Here is a 23,390-nt window from a genome sequence, read left to right on the forward strand (position 1 = left end):
AAATCCACAATCCACTGAACTTAGAACTGAAGAGATGACGATGTTTCGGATGAGTAGCGAAACGTTTTCAGCTCTCCAATTCTAAGTTCGGTGGATTTTGTCCACATCCTGAAATGAGTTTGTTTTGAGACATCCTGAAATGAGTTTGTTTTGAGAGTTCATGTGCTAATATTCCCCAATGCACAAACAACAGCTATATTTTCAGCCGTATCATGGTCATATTCGATGAACTAAAGTATGGTTTTTTTGTGTTTAGATGGAGCAGTGAAGACAGAGACATGATGCTCCGGCAGGCCATGGCTAAACCCCGGAGACAGGCGTTACGGGGACCCGGCTACATGTTTTGTGCGCGCTCCTCAAGCCTTTCCCTGACTGAAGAACTTTTCCTAGATGCTGCAGAATACGGAAACATTCCTGAAGTGAGGCGGATGCTAGAGGAACTGCCAGACTTCAATGTCAATTGCGTGAACTACATGGGCCAGAATGCATTGCAGCTGGCTGTGGCCAATGAGCATCTCGAGGTGACTAAGCTCCTACTCAGGAAAAAAAACCTTGCCAGGATAGGAGATGCTTTGCTGTTAGCCATCAGCAAAGGCTACATCCGCATCGTGGAGGCCATACTGGGCCACCAGGCCTTCGCAGACAGTCAGAGGCTCACCAACAGTCCCGGCCAGGCCGAGTCACACGACGACTTCTTCGCCTACGACGAGGACGGCACGCGCTTCTCCCATGACATCACTCCCATCATCCTGGCCTCTCACTGCCACGAGTACGAGATAGTGCATATACTCCTGATGAAGGGGGCCCGTATAGAGCGGCCCCATAACTACTTCTGCCAGTGCAGCACCTGCAGCGAACAGCAGAGGCACGACTCTTTCAGCCATTCACAGTCTCGCATCAACGCATATAAAGGTCTGGCCAGTCCGGCCTATCTGTCCCTGTCTAATGAGGATCCTGTGATGGCGGCTCTGGAGCTGAGCAATGAGCTTGCAGTCCTGGCCAACATCGAGAAGGAGTTCAAGGTACAGTATTTAAGTGTCAACATGAAAAATGTCTCTCTCTGAGTGATAGTGGTCATTCTTCAACCAGGAAGGACACTAGAGAGAGTGCTTTGGCTCAGGTTCAGTTCATATTTATTTGGCAGAAAATAATTCCAAGGTCAAAAAAACAAACTCAAAAACGCACCAGCGGTGCTGAAACCAACAGTCCAACAGTCTCAGTCCCAGCCTCCTCTGCCACCGTCTACTGAAACACATATAAAGGGAGAGGTTAATCAGACACATGCACACCTCATTGACAAATTAATTAATTAATTCATTCATTCATTCACACTCAAACATAGTAAGGAACTGCTACCAAATCTCTGAAAAGTCCTGCTGGAGTCTTTTACTGTGTGATGCTGCAGGATTCTCAGTCTTAACAGAATCCTAAATTGTGAGAACCTCTAGGACTAAAAACTCCTGACTTGAGACAGATTGTTGTTAAATGTGATAGTGTGTCAGACTAAATGTCTTCTAATGTATGGTAGGCATTAGTTGATGTGTCGCTCTATTCTGACCGATTGTGGGCAGTGCAAGACCCTACGATTGCATCTATGTGGCAGTCTGCAGCTACAAAGTCAAATCATGTATTTTTTGCTGCTTTGGTATTTCCTTGCATAACCTTGCATTGTTTTGATGAGTTATTAAGTGCTAATTAGGTAGCACTAATTGAAAATAAACAGAAAATGAAATAAATCTACTTCAGAGCTTACCATCAACCCCAACAATGGATGCAGTTGATCTCCAAGCCTTGTTTTTGAGACGTTTATTCCTGTAGTGTTTCAAATAAAAGTTATAGAGAGCTGTGAAACTAAAATGAATGTAATCAACTTCTCGTCCATTTCTCACATGGCAGGCAGAGCTATTGTTCATGGAACAAAATCACATAGTTTACAATGACACTAGTGCTTAGACCCAAGGGATGATTTCCCTATTCACCGATTGCTTTAGATTGGCCTGTAAGGTTGTCGAAGATACAGACATGCTTAAAAAGCTCGAAGGGGAATTTCTAGAGAGCCTTTTATTACCACTCAAAATTCTGGTCTTTGTCATCTAACTGCACGCACTGTCAAATCAAAAATATTTTGATCTTCCAAAACCTTAGGGAGATTTTTTCTACCCACTGATTGCTTTAGATTGCCCCACTTAGGGCACAGAAATTCTGAAACGCATTGTTCTTGCAAAACGTAGATTGCTGCTTGGGGGAAAGGCAGTTGGTGAAAAAATATCCATTGCCTTGTAGCAAATAAGAAAGAAAGAATTTCCAAAATGCTTTGCTTACTCAAAAAATTAAGTGCTAAAATGTCATGAATAGCCCTATGTGTCAAAGGCCCTTAGCCACTTTGTAACTAATGGTTGTCAAATGTGTGTCCAGACCGAACCAACAAGTTTCAGCAACTGTTTTACTGAAATATTCCAGTCGGCTAGTCCTAGGAATGAAAACAGACCTAGCCTACTAAACTAAGGTTCCAATAACAGCCTATTTTATACTATAGTGATCAAACAAAACAAAAATGGAAATCTACCGAATAAGGTACATTGTAAACTTTCCATAGTGTTTTGGCAAGCTCAGTGAACCATTGACAAGTGCCTGCCTATTGAGCCTGGGGTTAGGCTGTTTTCCAAGGCAGGCATTTGTTTGCGGATTTGAGACATTTCTTTTTTTTTTGTGATCAATTGTTTTTAATTATTTATATCATATAATAAAACAAGGATCATCAGAACACTTCTATTTGGTATATAATAGACATTACACCTTCCCTAAAATACACCATACATTACTTGCCTCAAGCACCAATCAAGGTGATGGTATGCAATATTCAAGATATACATACATTAAACAACAACAACAAAATAAATAAGTAAATAAAAATAAAACAAAATATTAGTGAGGCAAGACTAAAGAGAAAGGAGAACACATGAGAAGAGCCAATGTCAAACATAAGGTAGTGTTTCTGGCTGACCCATCCCCCCATACTAACCATACTAACTGCCAATTAATATCTAATATAAATGGTGATAAATCTCGTATCCACAAAGTATTTAAGGAAAGGGCTAATTGTTTATGTTTTAAGATGAACTTATAAAGGTTTGAGACCACTCCTTTAGCGACTTGCTTGAGGATTTTAGTGATTGGATGAAGTCCCAAACTACTCCCCCCTAGTACTCCATAAGTACACAGAGCGGTACGTAGTTGCAAGTAGAAAAAAAGGAGGAACTGGGGAGGTTAAATTTTAACTGGAGATCTTGAAAAGTAAGAAGACCATCTTGTCCCAAGATGTCCTGCAAGATGAAAACTCCCCTGTTACTCCATTCATAGAAAACAATGGGCCGACCTCCCACTAAGATGTCATGATTATGAAATATTGGAGTATCTGTGTGCCATTTATTTTCAATTTTAAGTTCTTGGCATACTGAGCGCCATACCGCAAGTGTGTTGTAGATGATGGGCCCAAACTTAACCTTGGCTAATTTCAAGGGAATATTGGAATGGACAAGGTCTTGCAACCTAAGAGGATGCACCATGCTCTCTTCAACAGAGCGCCATGCTGGGCACGATGCAGGGTTGAACCAAACACTTAATGGACGGAGCATGAAAGACCAATAATATAGTTGGAAGTTTGGCACCCCTTGGCCCCTGATGTCTTTAACCTCTGTAAGGTAGAGATTTTGATTCGTGGCCGCTTCTGCTGCCAAATAAAGTTTGCCTGCAACTTCTTCCAATATCCAGAGGGAGGAGCAAGAGGGATCATCGAAAAGATGAAATTCAAACGAGGGAGTACATTCATCTTGATGATTGATATCCTGCCTTGAAGTGAAATTGGAGTTTTACCCATCTGTCAATATCAGACGAAATGGCTTGGTAGACCTTGTTGTAATTTCCATGGGCTGTCGAAAGCAGGGAGGAGAATATGTCAACACCTAAATATTCAAACTGACTCACCACCTTCAGGTTAAGATCCCTAAGAGGTGTGGAATCCCCTATATTAAATGGCATTATTGTGGATTTTGACCAATTAATTTTATATCTTGCCACGTGATAAAATTCATCAAATAATGCTAATATATGAGGGGTAGACTTCAGTACATTCTGCAAAAAAATGATGGTGTCGTCTGCAAATAAAGATAAGTAATGCTTTGAGTTGCAGACAGTGATTGGTTCATGACCAGAGGACTGACGGATAGTCTGAGCCATTGGTTCCAGAGCGATGGCGAACAAGAAGGGGCTTAATGGACAGCCCTGTCTTTGGCCTTTCGCAAGGTTAAACAGGGGGAACATATGCTGCCGGTTAGGACTGAAGCAGTGAGATTGGTATAAAGGACCTTGATCATATTGATAAAACCTTGCCCAAAGCCCATATAATCCATAACTGACCACAAATACTGCCACTCAACCCGGTCAAATGCTTTTTCAGCGTCCAAAGAAAGGATAGCACTGGAGGAGTTAAGACTTCCCACAGAATGTATTACATGTAATAGACGACGTACATTATCGGAGGCTAAGCGTGATTTTATAAAGCCGGTTTGATCTGGGTGTATTAAAATTGTCATAAGAAGCTCCAATCTCAACGCTAGGACTTTGGCATAAGCTTTTACATCTGCATTTAAAAGAGAGATTGGCCGGTAGCCTGCACAGTCTAGAGGGTCTTTATCTTTCTTTAATAATGAGACAATAGCAATATTCGTATTAGAGGATAAAGAACCCTTTTGAATGGCAGTGTTGACCATGGCTAACATTGGTGGTCCTAGCAGAGGCCAGAAAGAGAGATAAAATTCAGGTGGAATACCATCGATGCCAGGTGATTTGTCCTTGTTCATACTTAATAGGGCATTCTTGAGTTCGTCAAGGGTTACAGGGGCTTCCAGTGAGGCTGATATGTCTAAAGGTACTTTATTTAATTGGAGTGGATCTAAAAAACGTTTGCATCTCATCTGATCATGTTCTATTTCAGAAGCATATAACTTGGAAAAGAATGAACAGAAAGTAGCATTAATATCTTTGGGTTGAGTAAGGATATCCCCATTAGATGATTGGATAGCAGCAATATTAGCCAGCTGTTCGTTTGCTTTGATCTTTAGGGCTAGCATGTGGCTAGGTCTAGAGCTATTCAGATAGGAACTTTGTCTTGTTCTATGGATAAGAAATTCGGACTGATGTCTTTGCAAGTGATTAAGGTCCTTGATCAACAATGCACGTTGTGCAGCTGCTTCAGGGGATGAACCTATTAACATGTTTTCTTCAGCAGTGGCTAATTTAGACTCTAAATCCTGTACTTTTTTGTGTCGTAAACGATTGAGGTGAGAGGAAAAAGCAATAGATTTATCTCTGATAAAACCTTTAATTGCATCCCACAGTATCCGAGCGTCCTCTACTGATGGCTTATTGATTAACATAAATTCAGAAAGTTGGTTGGAGAATTCTTTAATAAAAGTGTCCGCATCCGAAAGGGATGTTGGTAAAAGGTCAGCCTTGTGAACTACTTACGTATCTCTAGATGAAAAAATGTAATCAATCCAAGAGAAGATTTTATGCCGTGATGAAAAGAAAGTGAAACCTTTATATGAAGGGTTCAGGGTATGCCATAAATCAAACACTCCCGGATTTGAGACATTTCTAAGGAGATAACTATTTAATTATTTGAAGCGTTATGGGCTGCACCCCCCCCCCCCCCCCAACCCCCCCTCCCCCCCAACCCCCCCCCCCCCTTCATAAGCTGATATTTCGAAAGGACAGACAGACATTTCAGTATTTGTTTTCACAGCCTCAGAGTTAATTAACAACACTATTCAGTTGCATTAGCGCGTGTTGACAAGCTTGTTTTTGGTACTCCTGTGTTCTGTCAGTCAGTGGTTGCATAAATGAAAACCACAGTGTGTGAAAATGCCACGTTTAATGGATTTCCTTGAACCTGTTGGATCACTAAACACGGCTTAATTACCACCTAATCAATAAGCTACTGCAACTGGATATATGCTCCCACTGTCTGTTGTCTTTCTTACATTACAGAATGATTACAAGAAGCTGTCCATGCAGTGTAAAGACTTTGTGGTGGGACTGCTGGACTTGTGTCGGAACACGGAGGAGGTGGAGGCCATCTTGAATGGAGACACTGACTGTAAAAGCTCAGAAACCTTCAGCAGACAAAGCCTTATTAGGTTAAAACTTGCAATAAAATATGAAGTCAAAAAGGTAAGATTGTGAGCAGAACTATTTCATTCTTAAGATGAGAATTGATGCGTTTGCTTTCTTACTCAACCTTGTGTTTGTATTCCACCCTTGTCTCTCGAAACTATCTCTCTCATGCACACACACGCACACACACACACACCACACACACACAAATACCTCCAACGGCACAGTTTGTGGCACATCCAAACTGTCAACAGCAGCTCCTCTCCATCTGGTACGAGAACTTGTCTGGACTACGGCAGCAAACCACAGCAGTCAAGATCCTGCTTGTCCTCGGTGTGGCTGTCGGTTTGCCGATCCTGGCCTTCATGTACTGGATAGCTCCTTCCAGTAAGGTTTGTTACAGAAATGTCATACTTTGTTCTTTAAGGTTAGTTACAGAAATGTCATACTTTGTTCTTTAAGGTTAGTTACAGAAATGTCATACTTTGTTCTTTCTAGAAAGTTAGTTTCAGAAATGTCATACATTGCTTTATCATGAAGGATAGACTTGGTGATGTCTTGCTCTTTCTGTAAGGGCAACATTTTGAGGCAATGTAGATAGGCAACTTTGCAAGCAGTTATAAGCAAATATAAGTAATTTTTTCATTCTACTTTTGTGCTTTTTTTTATGTTACCCATATTGATTTTACCCCATTTATAAACTCCAGTCCCCTGCTGACAACAATTATGCTCATCATCACCATTGCCTTGAAAAAACTTGTATCGTTGCCTTAAAGCTGCACTAGGTAACTTTGCACTTGGGCGGCCCCAAGTGGCAGCAGGAGATAATTGTTCGGATTTGTCAAAGTTTGAAGGACTTCATTAACCAGAAGTCATGAAACGTGATATCAGTAAACTCCGCAAACCTGAATTTCTTCTTCTTAGTGGCTGGTGGAGGGTGAAGATGGTGGGAAAAAAATCTTTTCGCAACAAATTCAACCGTCGTTGGTGTTTCCATCTTTCTCTGGATGGAGCGTTCGCTTGCTATCGTTTAGGATACATTTTTGTATTTTGCTCTTAAGTTTCCATTCGTCACTTACTGGGCACTGAGAAGATTTCCCGTCAGTGTCCATATCCAACACCTGAAAGTAATTTGGGAAAATAGGGCAAATCCACAGGGTTTCAATTAGTGGGGATGAGACACTTTTCTCTGTTGCAGCCCCAATTTGTGGTTTAGAAGTGTGTATTTTTACATAAAACTCTTGCCTAGTGCAGCTTTAAGGTTAGTTAAAATAATGTCAAACTTTGTTCTTTCGCCACTCTCTTGCTTCTCTCAGTTAGGGAAACTCATGCGTGGACCTTTCCTGAAGTTTGTGGCGCACGCAGCTTCCCTTATGATATTTCTTTGCCTACTCGTCCTGAATGCAGCGGACCGTTTTGAGGGAACGTCGCTGCTGCCCAACATGACCGCCCACGACCACCCCTCACAGCTGTTTCGCATGAAGACCACCCCCTTCACCTGGATGGAGATTCTCATCATATCCTGGGTCATAGGTCATAAGTGTAAACATACAGCATGCACCCCCACCCCCCACCCTCCCTTCCCCCAATCTTTATCTCTCTCTCTCTTGTTTATGGTCACATTTGGCTATAAAATCTGTTCCGACTCAGTTATTATATTGTTTGCAGTGAATGTCTTCCTCTCCCATCTTTCAGACATGTCTTGATACGCTGCAAAGAATCTCCATCTTAACAAGTCATTTAGTCTATTATTGAGTCCTAAAATCATAATTTTGATAAAACAAGTGAAAAAATCTGCCAATGGTGTTAAGTAATTTCACTTGTTTCCAATGCAAATCAACTTTTTTCAAGAATTTTGTAGAATCAAGAGTCATTTTCTTGATAGTAGTGCAATGATCTGCCTTTTTCTGACTTGTTTCAAGATACTGACACTCATTTCTAGAACATTCCTGAAACAAGTGAAACTGCATTGGAAATATTTATCTCACCACACTGGCAGAATTTTTCTCTTGTTTTAAGAAAAATAAGATTTTGAAGGTTGAATATGAGACTATTTAAATGACTTGTGACGATGGATGTTTTTTGCAGTGTGTTTCCCTTGGTGCAAGTCAGGTTCCCACACTGTTGCACTCAAATAACTCTTCTGAGCGTCTGGAGTCAAGGACACTGCAAGCCATTTTGAAGACTTATAATTCTGCAACCCCCTAAGCATCCATCATGCCAGGAAATTGCCCACGTAGATAATTATGTATTCTTGCCAGACTTACAGTAATAAATCAGACTGGCACCGACTTTCCAAAGGGAAGGTGACACTTTCTCTGTGCTCTAAGGGCAGGAATTTGTAGCCACATCACACACGCTTTGCCAGCACACATCATCAGTAAATCTGAGGCTATGTGATTTGACTGTGGATGCACGCCAAATTTAGGCTACACGTGCTGAAAATCACATTAGCCGCGCTCGTGTTTGAAAGGGAAAGACAGTGGATGTCATCCTGATGTGTGATTTGTGTGTTTTCTTACAGGGAAGATCTGGGCAGGATGTAAAGACATTTGGGCGCACGATATACGGGAATACGTCACAGAGCCGTGGAACCTTCTGGACTTTGGCATTCTGGCCATTTTCGTGACCTCGTTCATCGCCAGATTAATGGCTTTCTGGCACGCATATTCTGCCCAGTGTTATGTTGACAAGCACTACACTGACCTATCCAACACGACCTTGCCTTCTGAGATACAATATTTCCAGCTGGGTGAGTGTGGACTTTAAGAATTCAACTTTTAATCAGCTGATTGATATTGATGAAACATATTTTCCTTCATATTATCAAAGCATTACCTAATAATTCTATTCAAACATAGGTTATAGATTCTCATGACTATATTGCAAATCTTACAGCTTTAAATCTTAAAAGTAATCTTTTTTTAAACAACTAAGCTGCAGGTATGGCTGAAAAATTATAGAATGTAATTGATTATCAATCCTGTATGTGTGAAGAAATTAAACGTGAGCAATGAAGTGAGAGAAATGATACGCTACCTAACCTTGACCATGGCTTCTATTGACACTAAATATTATAAATATCGCCCAAAGCATTTCCTGGTTCAGATCTTAATTATAGGTTGCATCAAGGTTGCATGGGACATTGATGGAAGTAGTGCAATCATAACAGAATATTGATTAAACACAGAAAATCAATAAAAAATGTGTGCAACACTTAGAGAGCAAATGCTCATCTTTTCCCCAAGTCACCCGGGATTCCTTTATTCTCTGCTACTGGAGTTTTTAAAAACATTGTCAGAACATACCTAGGCTAAATTTCTAATTGTAATGGAAGAAAGGAGTAGTATATTAGTTCCTTGTGATGATATTAAAGCGTCTGACAGACAGGCAGAGATGTAAAACTGAATGAGAGCTATCATCCACTTTTTTCCAATGTCTGTTAATTCTCAGCTCGTATCAACTGGATGCCCTCAGACCCGCAGCTCATATCCGAAGGCCTCTACGCCATCGCCGTAGTGCTGAGTTTCTCCCGCATCGCCTACATCCTGCCCGCCAACGAGAGCTTCGGGCCTCTGCAGATCTCCCTAGGGAGGACAGTAAAAGATATTTTTAAGTTCATGGTCATTTTCATAACGGTTTTTGTGGCCTTCATGATCGGAATGTTCACTCTGTACTCGCACTACCTCGGGGCCAAGCAGAACGACGCCTTTACAACGTGAGTACTACAGAGGCTGGAGACTATACTGTAATAATGCAATTACTTGAAAACGCTTGGAAAAGGTCAGAATATATTTTCCAGTAATGCCTTTGTTTTGTTGGATCAATATGATGTGAGGCTACACTGCAGAAAATGGCAAGCTGTCCATTGATTTTAACTTGTTTCCAGACCTATCAAGTTTATTTTGTGATATTTTTAGTCAAATGATCTCATTTCTCTGGCAGATAATGACTCGATACATGCCAATATGACTTTTTTCAAGAAATCACAATGAAACAATGAAGAAAATCTTGAAACAAGAAACTTTCTCCAAGATAATTTCACTTTTTAAATGTCCTGAAACAAGTTACATTATCCTGAAAAAAAAGTAAAATTTGTTGAAACTGGTAAAAATGATCTGCCAGTGCAGTAAGATGATTCCACAAAAAAAAAAATCCTAAAATAAGCTTGATAAGTCTGAATACAAGATAAAATAACAACTTTGTCAGTTTTTGCAGTGTGGCAAATTGATTTCACCAGATTGATTTCATTCCCTTTTCTCCGCTCCCCTCAGGGTTGAAGAGAGTTTTAAAACATTATTTTGGGCCATTTTCGGCTTGTCAGAAGTGAGATCAGTAGTGATTAACACCGACCACAAGTTCATCGAGAACATTGGCTATGTTCTGTACGGGGTGTACAACATCATCATGGTGATTGTCTTGCTGAATATGCTCATCGCCATGTTCAACAGCTCCTTCCAAGAAATTGAGGTACGTCATTAACCATCCACCTGTCAGCCTGAATTACTTCTGTCATTGTAAACACTTGTATGATATGAGTGATGTTAATGACCTTGTTGCTGTTAGATCACATTTGTTTTAGAATAATTACAGCTGCTATAGTGATATAGTTTGTTGCCAATTGCAAAGTAATCTGTTTTAGATACAGTTTTACACCACCAAAGTTTAATGTCAATTAGATATGATGAGGAAAAGGGAATAATACAATTTATTATAGATGGGATAGATGCGAGTTGTGCATTCAAATTTGTAGATGAATGAACTTTTTTGGAAAAATCACCTATGCTTTGAATAATTAAACGTAATTATGCCAAGAAATTGTTGTGAACATTCGAATAAATGCGATGTCCTGTCTAGGTAAACTGAATTCCCTATCTAAATATTTCACAAGTGGCACTTTTACATCAGATATCTTGATGTTTTGATGTTTGATTCTTTAATGTTAGGTATGCATCAACTTTAAATGACAAATACAGCGCTTAGTGTTTGTTTTTCCTCCTGCTCTTCCTCCTCATCCGCTCCTTCTGTACTGGCACAGGATGATGCCGATGTGGAGTGGAAGTTTGCTCGAGCGAAACTCTGGTTCTCTTATTTTGAGCACGGTGGCACGCTGCCGGTGCCCTTCAACCTCATACCCAGCCCCAAGTCTGTCATTACCCTGCTGCTGGGAATAAGGACGTTTCTCTACAAGCTGCCTCAAAGCAGACGCGAAGAAATTCCTAACGACGACACCGAGCTTAATAAGGTGAGATGTAAGCTGTAGACGCTATTTATATTTAAAACAAGGAATTTACCCCATTCATTTAGATGAATATAAATCAAAGTCCATATCAGATAGTCTTTGGTACAGAGTTACAGGGCCCTCTTGTGTCATATTTAAAAGTTGCAGTTTTGATTTTGCCCTAAAAAGCATGTAATTTGTTTTAATATACAACAAAATACATAGTGCTTGTTTTTTTTGTTTCCAATCTTAGTTGAGGCAGCAGGAGGATGAGAGTGTTGGAGCGTCGCCTTGTCCAACCCGTCACCAAGTAAATGCAGTTTATGATTGCTGATTATTGCTGAGTACCTTATATTAGTACCTTAATTCTACAGAGCACAGCAGAAGTACTCAGGGGGGAGAGATTTAGGTTAGCAACCATACAGTCACCAGTTTTATTCTCACCCCAGATTGTCTTACTAGTCTGTGAATTCAAACTGGCAACCTTCCAATCACAAGCTCACTTCTTTTGGTTTGTTTGCATTAACTGGCTTTGAATTTTGAACTTTGACTTTTCAATTGCCTCAATTTAAGACTGAAAAATCTGTATCGTCCTTCATCACACAGAAGATAATGAATCGTCTCATCAAGAGATACATCTTAAAAGCACAGATTGATAAAGACAATGATGAAGTGAATGAAGGTAGGTTGAGCAACTTTTTTCTATACTGTTGCAGGATACAGGCTGGATATTGTGCCCTTTTTTTTTTTTTTTTGCATGGACACACAAGCTGCATCCTTAGTCTACATAATCAAAACATTACCTACTTGTACTGTTCCACAGGTGAACTGAAAGAGATAAAGCAGGACATCTCCAGTTTGCGCTTTGAGCTGCTGGAAGGGAAAAGCCACAACATGGAGACTCTGGCGGAGCTCATCGGAAAACTTAGAGACGTCCTGCCTGCTCAGCAGAAACTGACCTGAGAGCAGCATCAGGATGAGGTGCGGTACCAAATACAGCAAAGTTCAACAGAAACACAAATGGTCATCCTTCACCAAACGATGTATACAGTATATTAGAGAGACTCGTTTTTCCTCATTCAGACACCATTTTAGTCAGTGTGAAAGAGAGTTCGGGCACAGGCTTAACTTGAAATACACACCATTTGGAAATAAAAAGGTAACCTGCTCTTAAAAACTGAATGATAGCATTAAAATCAAAATATATTGTAGTACGAAGAGATTTGGTATCTTAACAACTTGACTAACAAAGTGATAACAGTTTTACAGACTCTATACTATTTATTCTAAAGATAATGATGAACATCTGTGATTTTTTTTTCTCTCCAATGTGAATGTATCCCATTTTGGGGCAAAACTCTTCATATTCTGCAAGATAAATACATGTACAGTATATTAGCCACATGGTGGCACTAGTGGGACTTTTTTGTTTCAGAGGTTCTTTCAGTGTAATATTCACTACTGACTACTAACATGGTGGTGGCTTTTAAAATCAACAGTGCTGTCCATTGCCAATGATTTATTTGGCTTAGATTTAGAAGTGATTGTGGAACCGGATTAGAAAAACAGTGCAAAGGAAAATTGAGGCATATTTTTGGATGTGTTAGCGGCCAGGCTTATGAGTCAGACATCACATCAAAATAAATGAAGTGTCCTAATGTTGTGAGATAATCAATTTCCTCTGCAGTAAAATCACTCATCAAGACAATAGTTCAGATTTTCTTACAAGACATGGACTTTTGTTGTATTTTTGTTATGTCACGTGTTTTATTAAACTGCTCATTACTTAAGCATAATGTTTAATGGATATGATTAAAGTTGATGTTAATTATTTTCACCTCATTAAATGCAGAGGGATTATGGGTTTTTAACACCATGACATTACCGCAGCAGATGCTGCAGCGTTCTCACGCATGCTGTGAAGCAAGACAAATGTCTGAGGACAAGCTGACCTGTCAGGTAGACAAACAGCTCACCTCCATCCACAGCCGGGCCGTGAGAGTTAAACCTTCCCACAGATTTCAAGTCCCTGAACAGAGCCACGGTATTACTTTTATATCAAGGCAGACTGACAAAGACTGTTAACATGACTTAAAACAGTGATTCTCAACCTTTTTCATATCAAGAACCCCTAATTTAGTCCACATTAGAACCACAGACCCCCATTTGATGAGATTTTGTCTCTCAGACCCAAATCTGAGAATATTTGTATTGTTAGATATGATTTTGTCCAGAATTCCATGACTATCTGTATTATATGTAGAGAGATAACAGTGAAACTATGATCAAAATAGTCATTCTTCTACATTCTCTAATTGTGTTAACTTCTTGTAAATGAAATAATGCTGAAGTTTAACAATTCATCAATTTGCTGCGGACCCCCTGGAGCCCCCTTCAAGGACCCCTGTTGGTCCCCGGACCCCATGTTGAGAACGACTGGCTTAAAACAGCAATGAAATTACCAAAAAAATACAGTTATCATCCCCAAAATACAAAAGGTAGAAACATCCACACAGCATCATGAGGCCCAATATAGCCTACTACATTTGCCATTACAATGTGTGAGGGTGAACATAAAACAGCGCTTTCTACACACACACACACACACACACACACACACACACACACTAATAGCTATCCAACTGAAGTCTGGTTATCAAGTAGATGAAAAAACATAGTAGCAGAGGATGGTACTACACAAGACACGAAGGCTATCAGCGGTCACCACGACCCTTTCAAGCATTACATAAAGGCATGTATGAGAACTAGGCCACTACAGCATCTGATGAACACATTATGTAAATATGAAGATTAAACTGTTATCCAAGAATATGTAGGCTAATGACAGACCATGACAATCTCCTCTGATAATATTCAACAAATGACGCAAGAGATTGGCCCAAGGACTGCGGCCGCATCACGACTACATGCATCCACAGCAAGGAAACCCCGCTGCACTGTGATACCAGAAATTCTGTTAACAGGAATTAGATGAGTAATAAGCAGATGAGAGTGCCGTCATGACATAGTGACATAAAAAATATAAGGACCACCGTGGGAAAATATGGCTTTATATGAAAGGCTGTTCCTGTGCTTATGGCAAAATATGGAGCAAAACCAGGAAAGATCACTTTATACACCATCAACAGGAGAGCTCAGTTCTGCATTAAAATTAACAGTAGAAAACAGTTTGATCACACTTTGTTTGGATAGTCAACTTCCTATCAAGTGACTATAACGTGTCACTAAAAAGTCTATACTGAGTTTCAAGTGATACTCATAATTGTGTGAGAAGTAGTCTATAGATATTCAATGTCTGGGCTAGGGTTAATCTTAGGGTTGGGTTAGGCTAAGGTCAGGGTTTGGGTTACTGTAGAGATGCACCAAATAGACAAGTGACACTTTGTTCAACATCTACTTTTTGTCACCTGATAGTTGAGTATCAACTAACCAAATTAAGTGTTGCCAACATTTTAAACCTTCTTTCAGATAGCCCACATATAACAATTATACTGAAAACTTGAGTGCAAATGAAAAAGGTTTGAAATTGACACTTATAAATATGAAGAATTATGTTTTGCAAAAGTTGAAAAAGTCCATTTCCAGTTTTGAGGATAAACAGCTTACCTAACGGTCCATCCACTTGTTTAAACAGCTCCTGGACATTTAAACAGCAAGGCCTCTTTTGTTGTCCCCCTTCTTTTAATATCAGCTCAGATTGGATGATGTCTCAGACTGGTAAATAAACTTCAAAGGACAAATGGTGAGGAGTGATTTTGTCCTGAGGCTCTCCACCTGTCTCCTGGTCACAGACAAACCTCATCTATAATACAACACAATTTATCATCAGCTTCCCTCTACGTTCAGTAGCTTCTTCAGAAGAAGTGAAGAAAATCATAGTTACAATACAAGATGTAAGAGACAACTTTTGTTGCCTCTTACTCGAACATCCATGTCTCAGTTTAGTCTTCATTTTAGAGGAGCCAAAGTTTTCAATCAACTCCCCTCTCATTTCTTTGATTTCACACCCAATCTGTTTTTAAAAAGCTGTCAAACATTATTTATTTCACAGTCATCATGTTTATTGAGGTGATCATACTGCTGTCTCTTTTTTGGTATAATTACTTCATGTTAACTAATCTTTTTTTTATTTTTTTTTTGTTGTTTTCTTTCTTTATCCCTTTACTCCGCTTTTCTTTTTCTTTTCTTTTCTTTTCGGTTTCTTTTAATATTCTTCTACTTATTTTCTACTTTTCCCCAGTATTACTTTACCTATTGATTTGTTCATATTGTTTTGTTCTTTCTAAACCTTTTTTGGGTTTTATTACACTATATTGTAATTATGTATGATTGTTATTAAGGGAGACACTCCATAAGCCCCTCTGGGTTTCTTTGGTCTTCCTTGCACATGCTCTTTATGATGTTGGTATACATTATGGATATTTTGTTTGAATTACTCTTTTGTGCTAAATAAAAAAAAGAAAAAAAAAAGAAAAACACTGCGTGTCAGCAGGAGTGAGTAGGAGTAATAATAATCATTGTGAATGAGTTTTGGAATAATTTAATAACTTATTGAAAGTGTTGTAGTCCTCCAAAGGCACCTGTTGCAACTATCCTTATTATATATGCCATAAATTAAAATGTAGCCATGTCATACCTCATTCATAAGCAAGACTGTGTTTGTTTACATAAGGGCAGAGGGAGTGAGAATCTAAACGTGATGATTACAGTAGGTCCAGCCAGTCAGCAGGGTGGAGACTGTGGCCACGGCCCTTGTCATAGATAGACTTGGAGTGATCCATTGTAAACTCTGCTCAGTGGCTGCTGCAGGTCTGCAGTAAGTGTAGTGGTGTGTGTACCTCAGTGAATTTGTGAGACAGGACCCTTCATCACGCCGACTGTTCTCCGGGCATCGGAAAGAAAAGCTACAGGAGGATCACTGCAAATGGTTAGACATTATTCTGTGGGTGTGAGAAAAAAAACCAAACACTAACGGGCATCCATTCAACTTTGAAACATGACATTTACAGGCAGCCCACCAATGGAAATGTGCTTATCAGTCTCTAAAATATGTTTTCAAGTTTGTTTTCTAAAAGAGTTCATTGTTGCGCACCTTGAATCTCTCATCAGCAACACAACGACTTTTTAGTGAGAGCAGCTGCTAACTTGTAGGCAATAGACTCCTGTGTGAAAGAAAGAAAGAAAGAAAGAAAGAAAGAAAGAAGAAGTCACAGCCTCTCTCGACGGGGAGGAGGATTTCAGGAAGGTCTCTCTGCCACCAGGCATCACACACATCGCCCAGTCTCCAGGCGCGCTCGGCTCTCCTGCGCGCTCCGCGGGTCATAAAATGGAAAATAAACTCAGTGGCAGAATGGACACCATAAGTACTTCGATCGCAGACTCCACCGATAGAAGTAAAATAGTGAGTGACTTGACTGAAGCTGGGTACGGTAAAACCAAACTATCTATTGAGTCTCTAACGTGTATGTCCTCCACCGTGCGTAATTTTGGAAACATTGGCGCGCTGTGTCACGGTCCGGACGCGAGCAACGACGGCGCAAATTACAAAGACTGTAACGTGGTCGATAGCTCACTTGCGGCAAAACATTATTACGGTCGTGCTGACGAATATCTGAAGCCTGACAGTGTGGCATGGGCAGATTATGTAAAAGTCCCCAGAGCGAAGGAGGCCACATTAGAAAGTGTAAGATTCTCCTTGACAGCCGGAGCGTGTAAGTTCATTAAAGATGAAAAGGAGCCCTCTGTGATTATGGACACCCCGTGTCCGAGCTTCGACCTGTCACCGGAGATACCTGCCCTCGACGCGTGCTTTGACACCGACAGGAAGCAGCAGCTGGGGCTTGGGGACGGGGAGTCGACGAGCTTCACGCCGACAGCAGCGGCTCCTCAAGCGGCAATGGAAACTTCTCCCAACTTTCTTCTGGAGCTGAACCAGACGGAGCAGCTGGCCGCGCCGCCTCAGCCGAGGACTGACTCCAGATGCGGCTTATCCGGCAAGGCTCTGATCAGTTTTGATGCCACGACTAACACACACGCGTCCCAGCAGCTGATGGTGTACAAGAGTGAGGTTCCCCGGTGGCCGATGCAGACTTTCCCAGCAGAGCCTCCGTACTGGTGCCAGTCCACCGGGGTGTCGGGGGACCCGTTCACACACAGCGCCTATGAAGGGATCCAAACCCCAGCCTTGTCCCAGAGGAACACCGCCACTTACACTGCCTTCCCCGGGTAATTAGCTACTCCTCAAGAACTTATCATGAATCATAATGTAAGCTCCGAATTATAATGTTATTATAAGGAATCTTTTGGGGCTAAATATAGAAATAGAAAGTACACAACAGTTATGTCAGCTGGTATGTAAAATCTTTGATGCTCATCTCAGATAGAACTTTATAATTCCAAACTCTCGAACTGATGCGATGCCAGCTGCTGTATTAATTTCCCACTGCAAAATATGTGTAGTACTTTCACAAGTTAGTTTAGTATTGAGTCTTGTTTTCCTCAAAACAAGTAGAAAAACCTCTGCCAGTGGGAGTGAAATAATTAGATCTGGGAAATGTTCTTGAGTCAAATGCTCTTCTGCTTACTTCACTAGTATCAAGATATTGTCACTTTGGAAAGTTCTTGACAAAAGTTCATTTATATTGGAAACAAATAAAAGCATCTCACCCCACTGGCAGATTCCCCCCCCCCCCCACCTATTTTAAGAAAAATGAGATTTTAAGACTCAATAGTAGATTAAATGACATGCTAAGATGCATATTTTTTTTTGCAGTGTGCTCTTTGCAATTCCCAAGTAAGGTAAGTTCATAGGTGATAAGGTGACTTTTTTTCCATGTTTCTTTTTGTTTTTTCAGCATGCCACCTCAGAGACAGTGCATGATCTGCGGGGACGAGGCGTCTGGATGCCACTACGGAGTCTTGACCTGTGGGAGCTGTAAAGTCTTTTTTAAAAGAGCAGTTGAAGGTGAGCAAAGACAACATTACTAACACAATTTTTCACCCACTTATGGAAACTTGAGGTAGCAATACAAAAGCTGTATTTTCTTAAAAAGTAAAAAAAAAAAAAAGAATGAGTCAAAAAAATTTGAATGGGGAGATATTATGTTTGGGACAATATGCTTATCTCACTATACCATGTGATATGTGATATGGGGTTCACGAGTCGATACGACCACGATATGATGTAGCCTAATAAATAAAAGTTCAATGACAAAGTCTGACTGTTCAGAATTATGTTTATTTCTGAGCCACAAATCTTTCTAGTGATGGCATTGGCTTGCTAGAATGTAAACAACAATCTAAAAATGTCATTACAAAGTGCAAATAATATAATTTGGATGGAGAGCTTGTGAAATTGTGATGGCACACCATCTCATTTGTGATTCATTTTGATCTTGATTCATCTTTCTTGCCCAAGATATGTATTGTCACATTTTTGTATTGTGATATATTGAATTTTGATATATTGTCCCATCCCTAGGAGATATCAAAACAAGATGTTTGAGGAATACCTTGACTTTGAAATGATGATGTTGCATGATCAAACCCTAATTTGAACCTCTAACAACACCTCTAACAACACAGGTATTACAGGTCCATACTGAACGGTCTGGTGCATCCATTGAAAAGGCATTACCACATTGACCTTCCATGGTGGTTGTTAGAGGTTGTTGGCAACAGTATCACACTGACCAGTGTTCACCGTGTTCTTCGTTTCTGACTTGTTTTGCTCGTTATCTTGCAATGGGAGATACAGTATATAAGAGCCACTGTGTCTCACCACGGCCGTGTCACTCTGTCCTCACAGCCTTGCCTCTATCTAATTTTCTCCCTTCAAGACTCTGCCTCACTCTAGAGTGGAGTATCCATGCCTAATATTCCAGAGCCATACAACATCTCTTTTCTTTTCATTATGTACCTGTCCTCTCCCTTTCGATATTTGAAAACCAAGCGCTGTTAACGACTGTATGTATTGTCTGTGTCTCTTTTACTGAACAGGCCACCATAGCTACCTTTGTGCCGGACGAAATGACTGCATTGTGGATAAAATCCGGAGGAAAAATTGCCCCGCATGTCGCCTCCGAAAGTGCTATCAAGCAGGGATGATGCTTGGAGGTGCCATTCAGCTGGATTTCTTTTTGTACTGAGCTAATGTCCCGACATCACTTAAGTGGAGGCAGAAATGAGACCAATTGGTTATGTAATACCAAGTCACACTTTGAGAATCATTGTTAGCATCAAAGAGAATGTTCAAAGCGCTTTCAGATCAAAAGGCAATAACGAATTAACAAAATCATCAAACAGGCTCTTTTTCCAAGCTGTGTTTTTGTACTCCTTATTGAGATGCTTATTCTATGTGACATCATTTACTTGGTAAGGGAAACTAAAATCCTGAGGCTCTGTCAAGTGGTATAGGCACACATTTCACTCTCCCTCATTCATGGGTGGAAAAAGAACTCAAATCCTTTACTTAAGTAAAAGTAGCAATACCATAATGGAAAAATACTTCATCAAAAGTAGGTGATGCATTAACCTGTAAGAAGTATTTTAATGTTGTAGGTCGAACTACTCCATATACTGTTGTGTAGTTTAAACTCTAACAATGCAACATATTTTATGAGCTTATTGTATGTTTTGCATGTAAAACCTTATTCTGCAAAGTAACTAACTACAGTCATCAGATAAATGTAGTGGAGTACAAAGTACAATATTTCTATATAATATTTAAAAGTATAAAGTCTCACAAAATGGAAATACTCAAGTGCCAGTACCTTAAAATTGTGCTTAAGTATAGTACTTGAGTAAATGTACTTAGTTACTTTCCACCTCTGCCCTCATGAAATCTGACTAGACCTCGTATCCATGTCACAGGCAGGAAGCTGAAGCGCTTCGGGGCCTTGAAGGCCTTGGGTTTGGCCCCGTCCCTGATGTTCCAATCCCACTTGGCCATGTCCGGCGACAGCCAGGCCTTGACCTCCATGTCTTGCGTGCCAGGCATCCGCGAGGTGCAGCTCTCTCCGCAGATCATCAGCATCCTGGAAAATATCGAACCGGAGGTCGTGTACTCCGGTTACGACAACTCCCAGCCCGACGTCCCCCATCTTCTGCTCAACAGTCTCAACAGGCTGTGCGAGAGGCAGCTGCTGTGGATCGTCAGGTGGTCCAAGTCTCTGCCAGGTAACGGCCCTCCGCGGCTCAGGGTCACCGCAGTCCGTCACCATGGGCACCCGGCGGGCCGGCCTCGCTGAAGGTCTCAGCCTGAAACTCTGGCTGAGACACAAGGCAGAGCTCTTTGTAAAGGGATACATATCGGATGTAGGAGAGAAGTATCAGGAGTGGTATAAAAGTGGGTTGATTCTTATGAGAAATGTTGATTACAAGGAGATTTTCTAAAAACTCTGGCACAAAATCTCTAAGCTGAGCCACAATATAACTGGAAAACCAATGCGCTTGACCTGTAGGTAGAATAGATAAGGATGTGGGTGCAACAAAGGTGCAAGGAGCTGCTGTCCCTTGAAAACCACGTAACTCCAATTTTGGTGATTTTCATATTTTCACCTCAGTTGAAGGACTAGATGCTTCTCTGTGGGTTGAGAAAATTCTCCGACCTCTTGGACTTATGAAACCAAATGAAAATCCGCTGGATAAAATAAAAAAAATGCATTGTCATCAAGCTAAAAACAAGGCTGCTTTACTTAGTTCCTCAAAAGTTGACATTTTGCAGATACATGTTTTCCACCCGACAGCGACAAAGGGCATTATGTGCTTGATGGTATTTCACCCAGACTGCATTTACTTTTGAAATCAATAACATAAGGGAATAAGATGCTGGCAAATTAAATGTTGTTCTTATACATGATTCTTGTTTTGTTTTTTTTGTTTGAAAGGATTTCGTGCCCTGCACATCAACGATCAGATGACCCTCATCCAGTACTCCTGGATGAACCTGATGGTGTTCTCTCTTGGGTGGAGGTCCTATCAGAACGTAACCAGTGAATATTTATACTTCGCCCCTGATCTGGTCCTCAGCCAGTAAGTAACATCCATCACACAGGGGAATTTAATTTGGCTTTTGATTCACTAGTTAACATTTTACGATGTAGACATGATGCCATGATGCATTTATTCACAAAGCAAAGACTTTGGATGTGAAAGAGCCTCTTTGTTTTGTTCATGAAGATAAACATTTGTGTTTTTCTGTCAGGGAGCAAATGAGGAGATCTCCGATTTACGACCTTTGCTTGGCGATGCAGTTCATCCCCCAGGAGTTTGCAAATCTTCAAGTTACCCGCGAGGAGTTCCTCTGCATGAAAGCCATAATATTACTCAACACAGGTAAAAAAAAAAAAAAACTTCCTTTGTGACTCAGTGCCAGACTCCAGATGACAGATTTTTCACCCCATGTTCACTTCCCGGTTTGAACTAGCTGCGCTGAATAAATAGTCGCAAACAGAGAAGTGAAGCTTTCATGACCATTTACTGTAGTGCAGCACAAAAAGGGAGTGTTGTGTTGTGCAGGAGGACTGGACCTTGACAGGATTTATGTAGCAGCTGCTATCAAGTCAGTTTTACACTGACCTTTAACCAAAAAAACAAACATAATTTTTGATAAGCTAGCCTGTTACTTTTAACAAAATCATAGTAAAGTGGCATATTTCATCTATAAAAAGGATTATCACATTTTTTTACAGCTACGTACAGCTTCCTTGGCCACTGAGACCCTTTACTGAAACATAATCTACTTCTCCACATTTAAAAATACATGCATGATATTTGGGAGAAATGAGTATTTTGACTCTCTAACCAAGTGTCCCATGTGTCCTCAGTGCCTCTTGAGGGACTGAAGAGCCAGGCCACGTTTGAAGAGATGAGACAAAACTACATCCGGGAGCTCAGCAAGGCGATCCATATGAAGGAGAAGAGCATGGTGGCCACTTCCCAGCGCTTCTACCACCTCACCAAACTGATGGACGCCATGCACGAGGTACCGGACGCTCCCTGGCGGGGGCCGAGTATCAATGCTGTGATTCATTTGTATCTTATGCAAGAAAAAAAAACACACGATTGTCTCTTTTCGGACAGATAGTGAAGAAGGTCAACCTGTACTGCCTGACCACCTTCATCCAGGCCGACGCCATGAAGGTGGAGTTCCCAGAGATGATGTCAGAGGTCATTGCCTCCCAGCTTCCCAAGGTCCTGGCCGGCATGGTGAGGCCCCTCCTGTTCCACACCAAGTGATGACGCCGACGCAGACTTCAGCGTTATACCGTAATTTGTGACTGGATGATTCACCCCACAGTTACTGGATTCTTCATACCTTTCACTGATGTTTTCAGTTATCTATTCTTTGCCGAATTGCCTCTAAATGCTCTTTAGCCTTTTTACTCTACCGAGATGAGACAGAAACATGTTCCTAGGACTTAAAAATGTACACTTTTTAGCAGAGATTACTAATTTAGAGGGCTCAATCAATAAAGCTCCTCTGTGTCAGGTAAATTCCCCATTCCACAGCTTATGTAGCTACAGCTGGTATTAGGGTTTGACTGATACGGGTTGTTGAGGACTGATATTTTTGTATTGAGCTGGCGATAGTTGATATTTTCTTAAGTTTTTCCATTTTCATACCAAAGAATTACAAATATTCAGAGTTACTAACATTCAAATATTCATTAAGATTGTGTTTGTCACCAGAATTATATTCTTGGCAGGGTTGAAAAGCCTCTGAAACAGCATTTAGACTATGGGACACGAAAACCATCCACTGAAACCCAGACTAATCAAATTATTTTAGTGTTAGCAGCTGCTTGAGGCAGGGTGACTCACCAAGCCTGTTCAGTGGAAGAGAAACTCTGGGAAAGATTACTAACTTTTAAAAAGAAAAAATAATTTACAAAAACCCTTATTGAAGGAAGAAAATACAAAGAAAATACATTTTCATTGCATGTTACAGGTGTTTATGTAGCTGTGGTCAGGG

General features: G+C 40.6%; 2 protein-coding genes across 5 annotated transcripts; both read left to right on the forward strand.

Moving 5' to 3' along the window:
* Positions 1–278: 278 nt before the first annotated feature.
* Positions 279–12,358, forward strand: trpc6b (transient receptor potential cation channel, subfamily C, member 6b). The gene is made up of 11 exons (XM_071917502.2): positions 279–1,022; positions 6,049–6,231; positions 6,402–6,566; positions 7,491–7,707; positions 8,699–8,926; positions 9,628–9,892; positions 10,449–10,644; positions 11,213–11,419; positions 11,649–11,705; positions 12,002–12,077; positions 12,219–12,358. The coding sequence occupies exons 1-11, from the start codon at positions 279–281 to the stop codon at positions 12,356–12,358; spliced, it is 2,478 nt and encodes an 825-aa protein (XP_071773603.2).
* Positions 12,359–16,742: 4,384 nt separating this feature from the next.
* On the forward strand, positions 16,743–23,018 carry pgr (progesterone receptor). 4 transcript variants are annotated; one of them, XM_071917530.2, is made up of 9 exons: positions 16,743–17,306; positions 17,460–17,641; positions 18,271–18,380; positions 19,415–19,531; positions 20,288–20,593; positions 21,304–21,448; positions 21,621–21,751; positions 22,243–22,400; positions 22,499–23,018. In XM_071917530.2, the coding sequence occupies exons 1-9, from the start codon at positions 16,743–16,745 to the stop codon at positions 22,652–22,654; spliced, it is 1,869 nt and encodes a 622-aa protein (XP_071773631.1). In that variant the 3' UTR covers positions 22,655–23,018. The 4 variants fall into 4 exon arrangements, with proteins under 4 accessions (XP_071773631.1, XP_071773632.1, XP_071773630.1 ...); XM_071917531.2 differs by having other exon boundaries at positions 16,743–16,840; positions 17,186–17,641; XM_071917529.2 differs by having other exon boundaries at positions 16,743–17,641.
* The last annotated feature ends 372 nt before the right edge of the window (positions 23,019–23,390 follow it).

This window comes from Centroberyx gerrardi, chromosome 6 (genome assembly GCF_048128805.1).
Source record: "Centroberyx gerrardi isolate f3 chromosome 6, fCenGer3.hap1.cur.20231027, whole genome shotgun sequence".
NCBI classification, from domain to species: domain Eukaryota; kingdom Metazoa; phylum Chordata; class Actinopteri; order Beryciformes; family Berycidae; genus Centroberyx; species Centroberyx gerrardi.

Coding starts and splice junctions, on each gene's coding strand:
- pgr (XM_071917529.2), top strand. CDS start 16,743: ATGGAAAATAAACTCAGTGGCAGAATGGACACCATAAGTACTTCGATC. Junction 17,642..18,270: donor ACTTACACTGCCTTCCCCGG/GTAATTAGCTAC, acceptor TTGTTTTTTCAG/CATGCCACCTCAGAGACAGT. Junction 18,381..19,414: donor TTTTAAAAGAGCAGTTGAAG/GTGAGCAAAGAC, acceptor TTTACTGAACAG/GCCACCATAGCTACCTTTGT.
- trpc6b (XM_071917502.2), top strand. CDS start 279: ATGATGCTCCGGCAGGCCATGGCTAAACCCCGGAGACAGGCGTTACGG. Junction 8,927..9,627: donor GATACAATATTTCCAGCTGG/GTGAGTGTGGAC, acceptor GTTAATTCTCAG/CTCGTATCAACTGGATGCCC. Junction 10,645..11,212: donor GCTCCTTCCAAGAAATTGAG/GTACGTCATTAA, acceptor GTACTGGCACAG/GATGATGCCGATGTGGAGTG.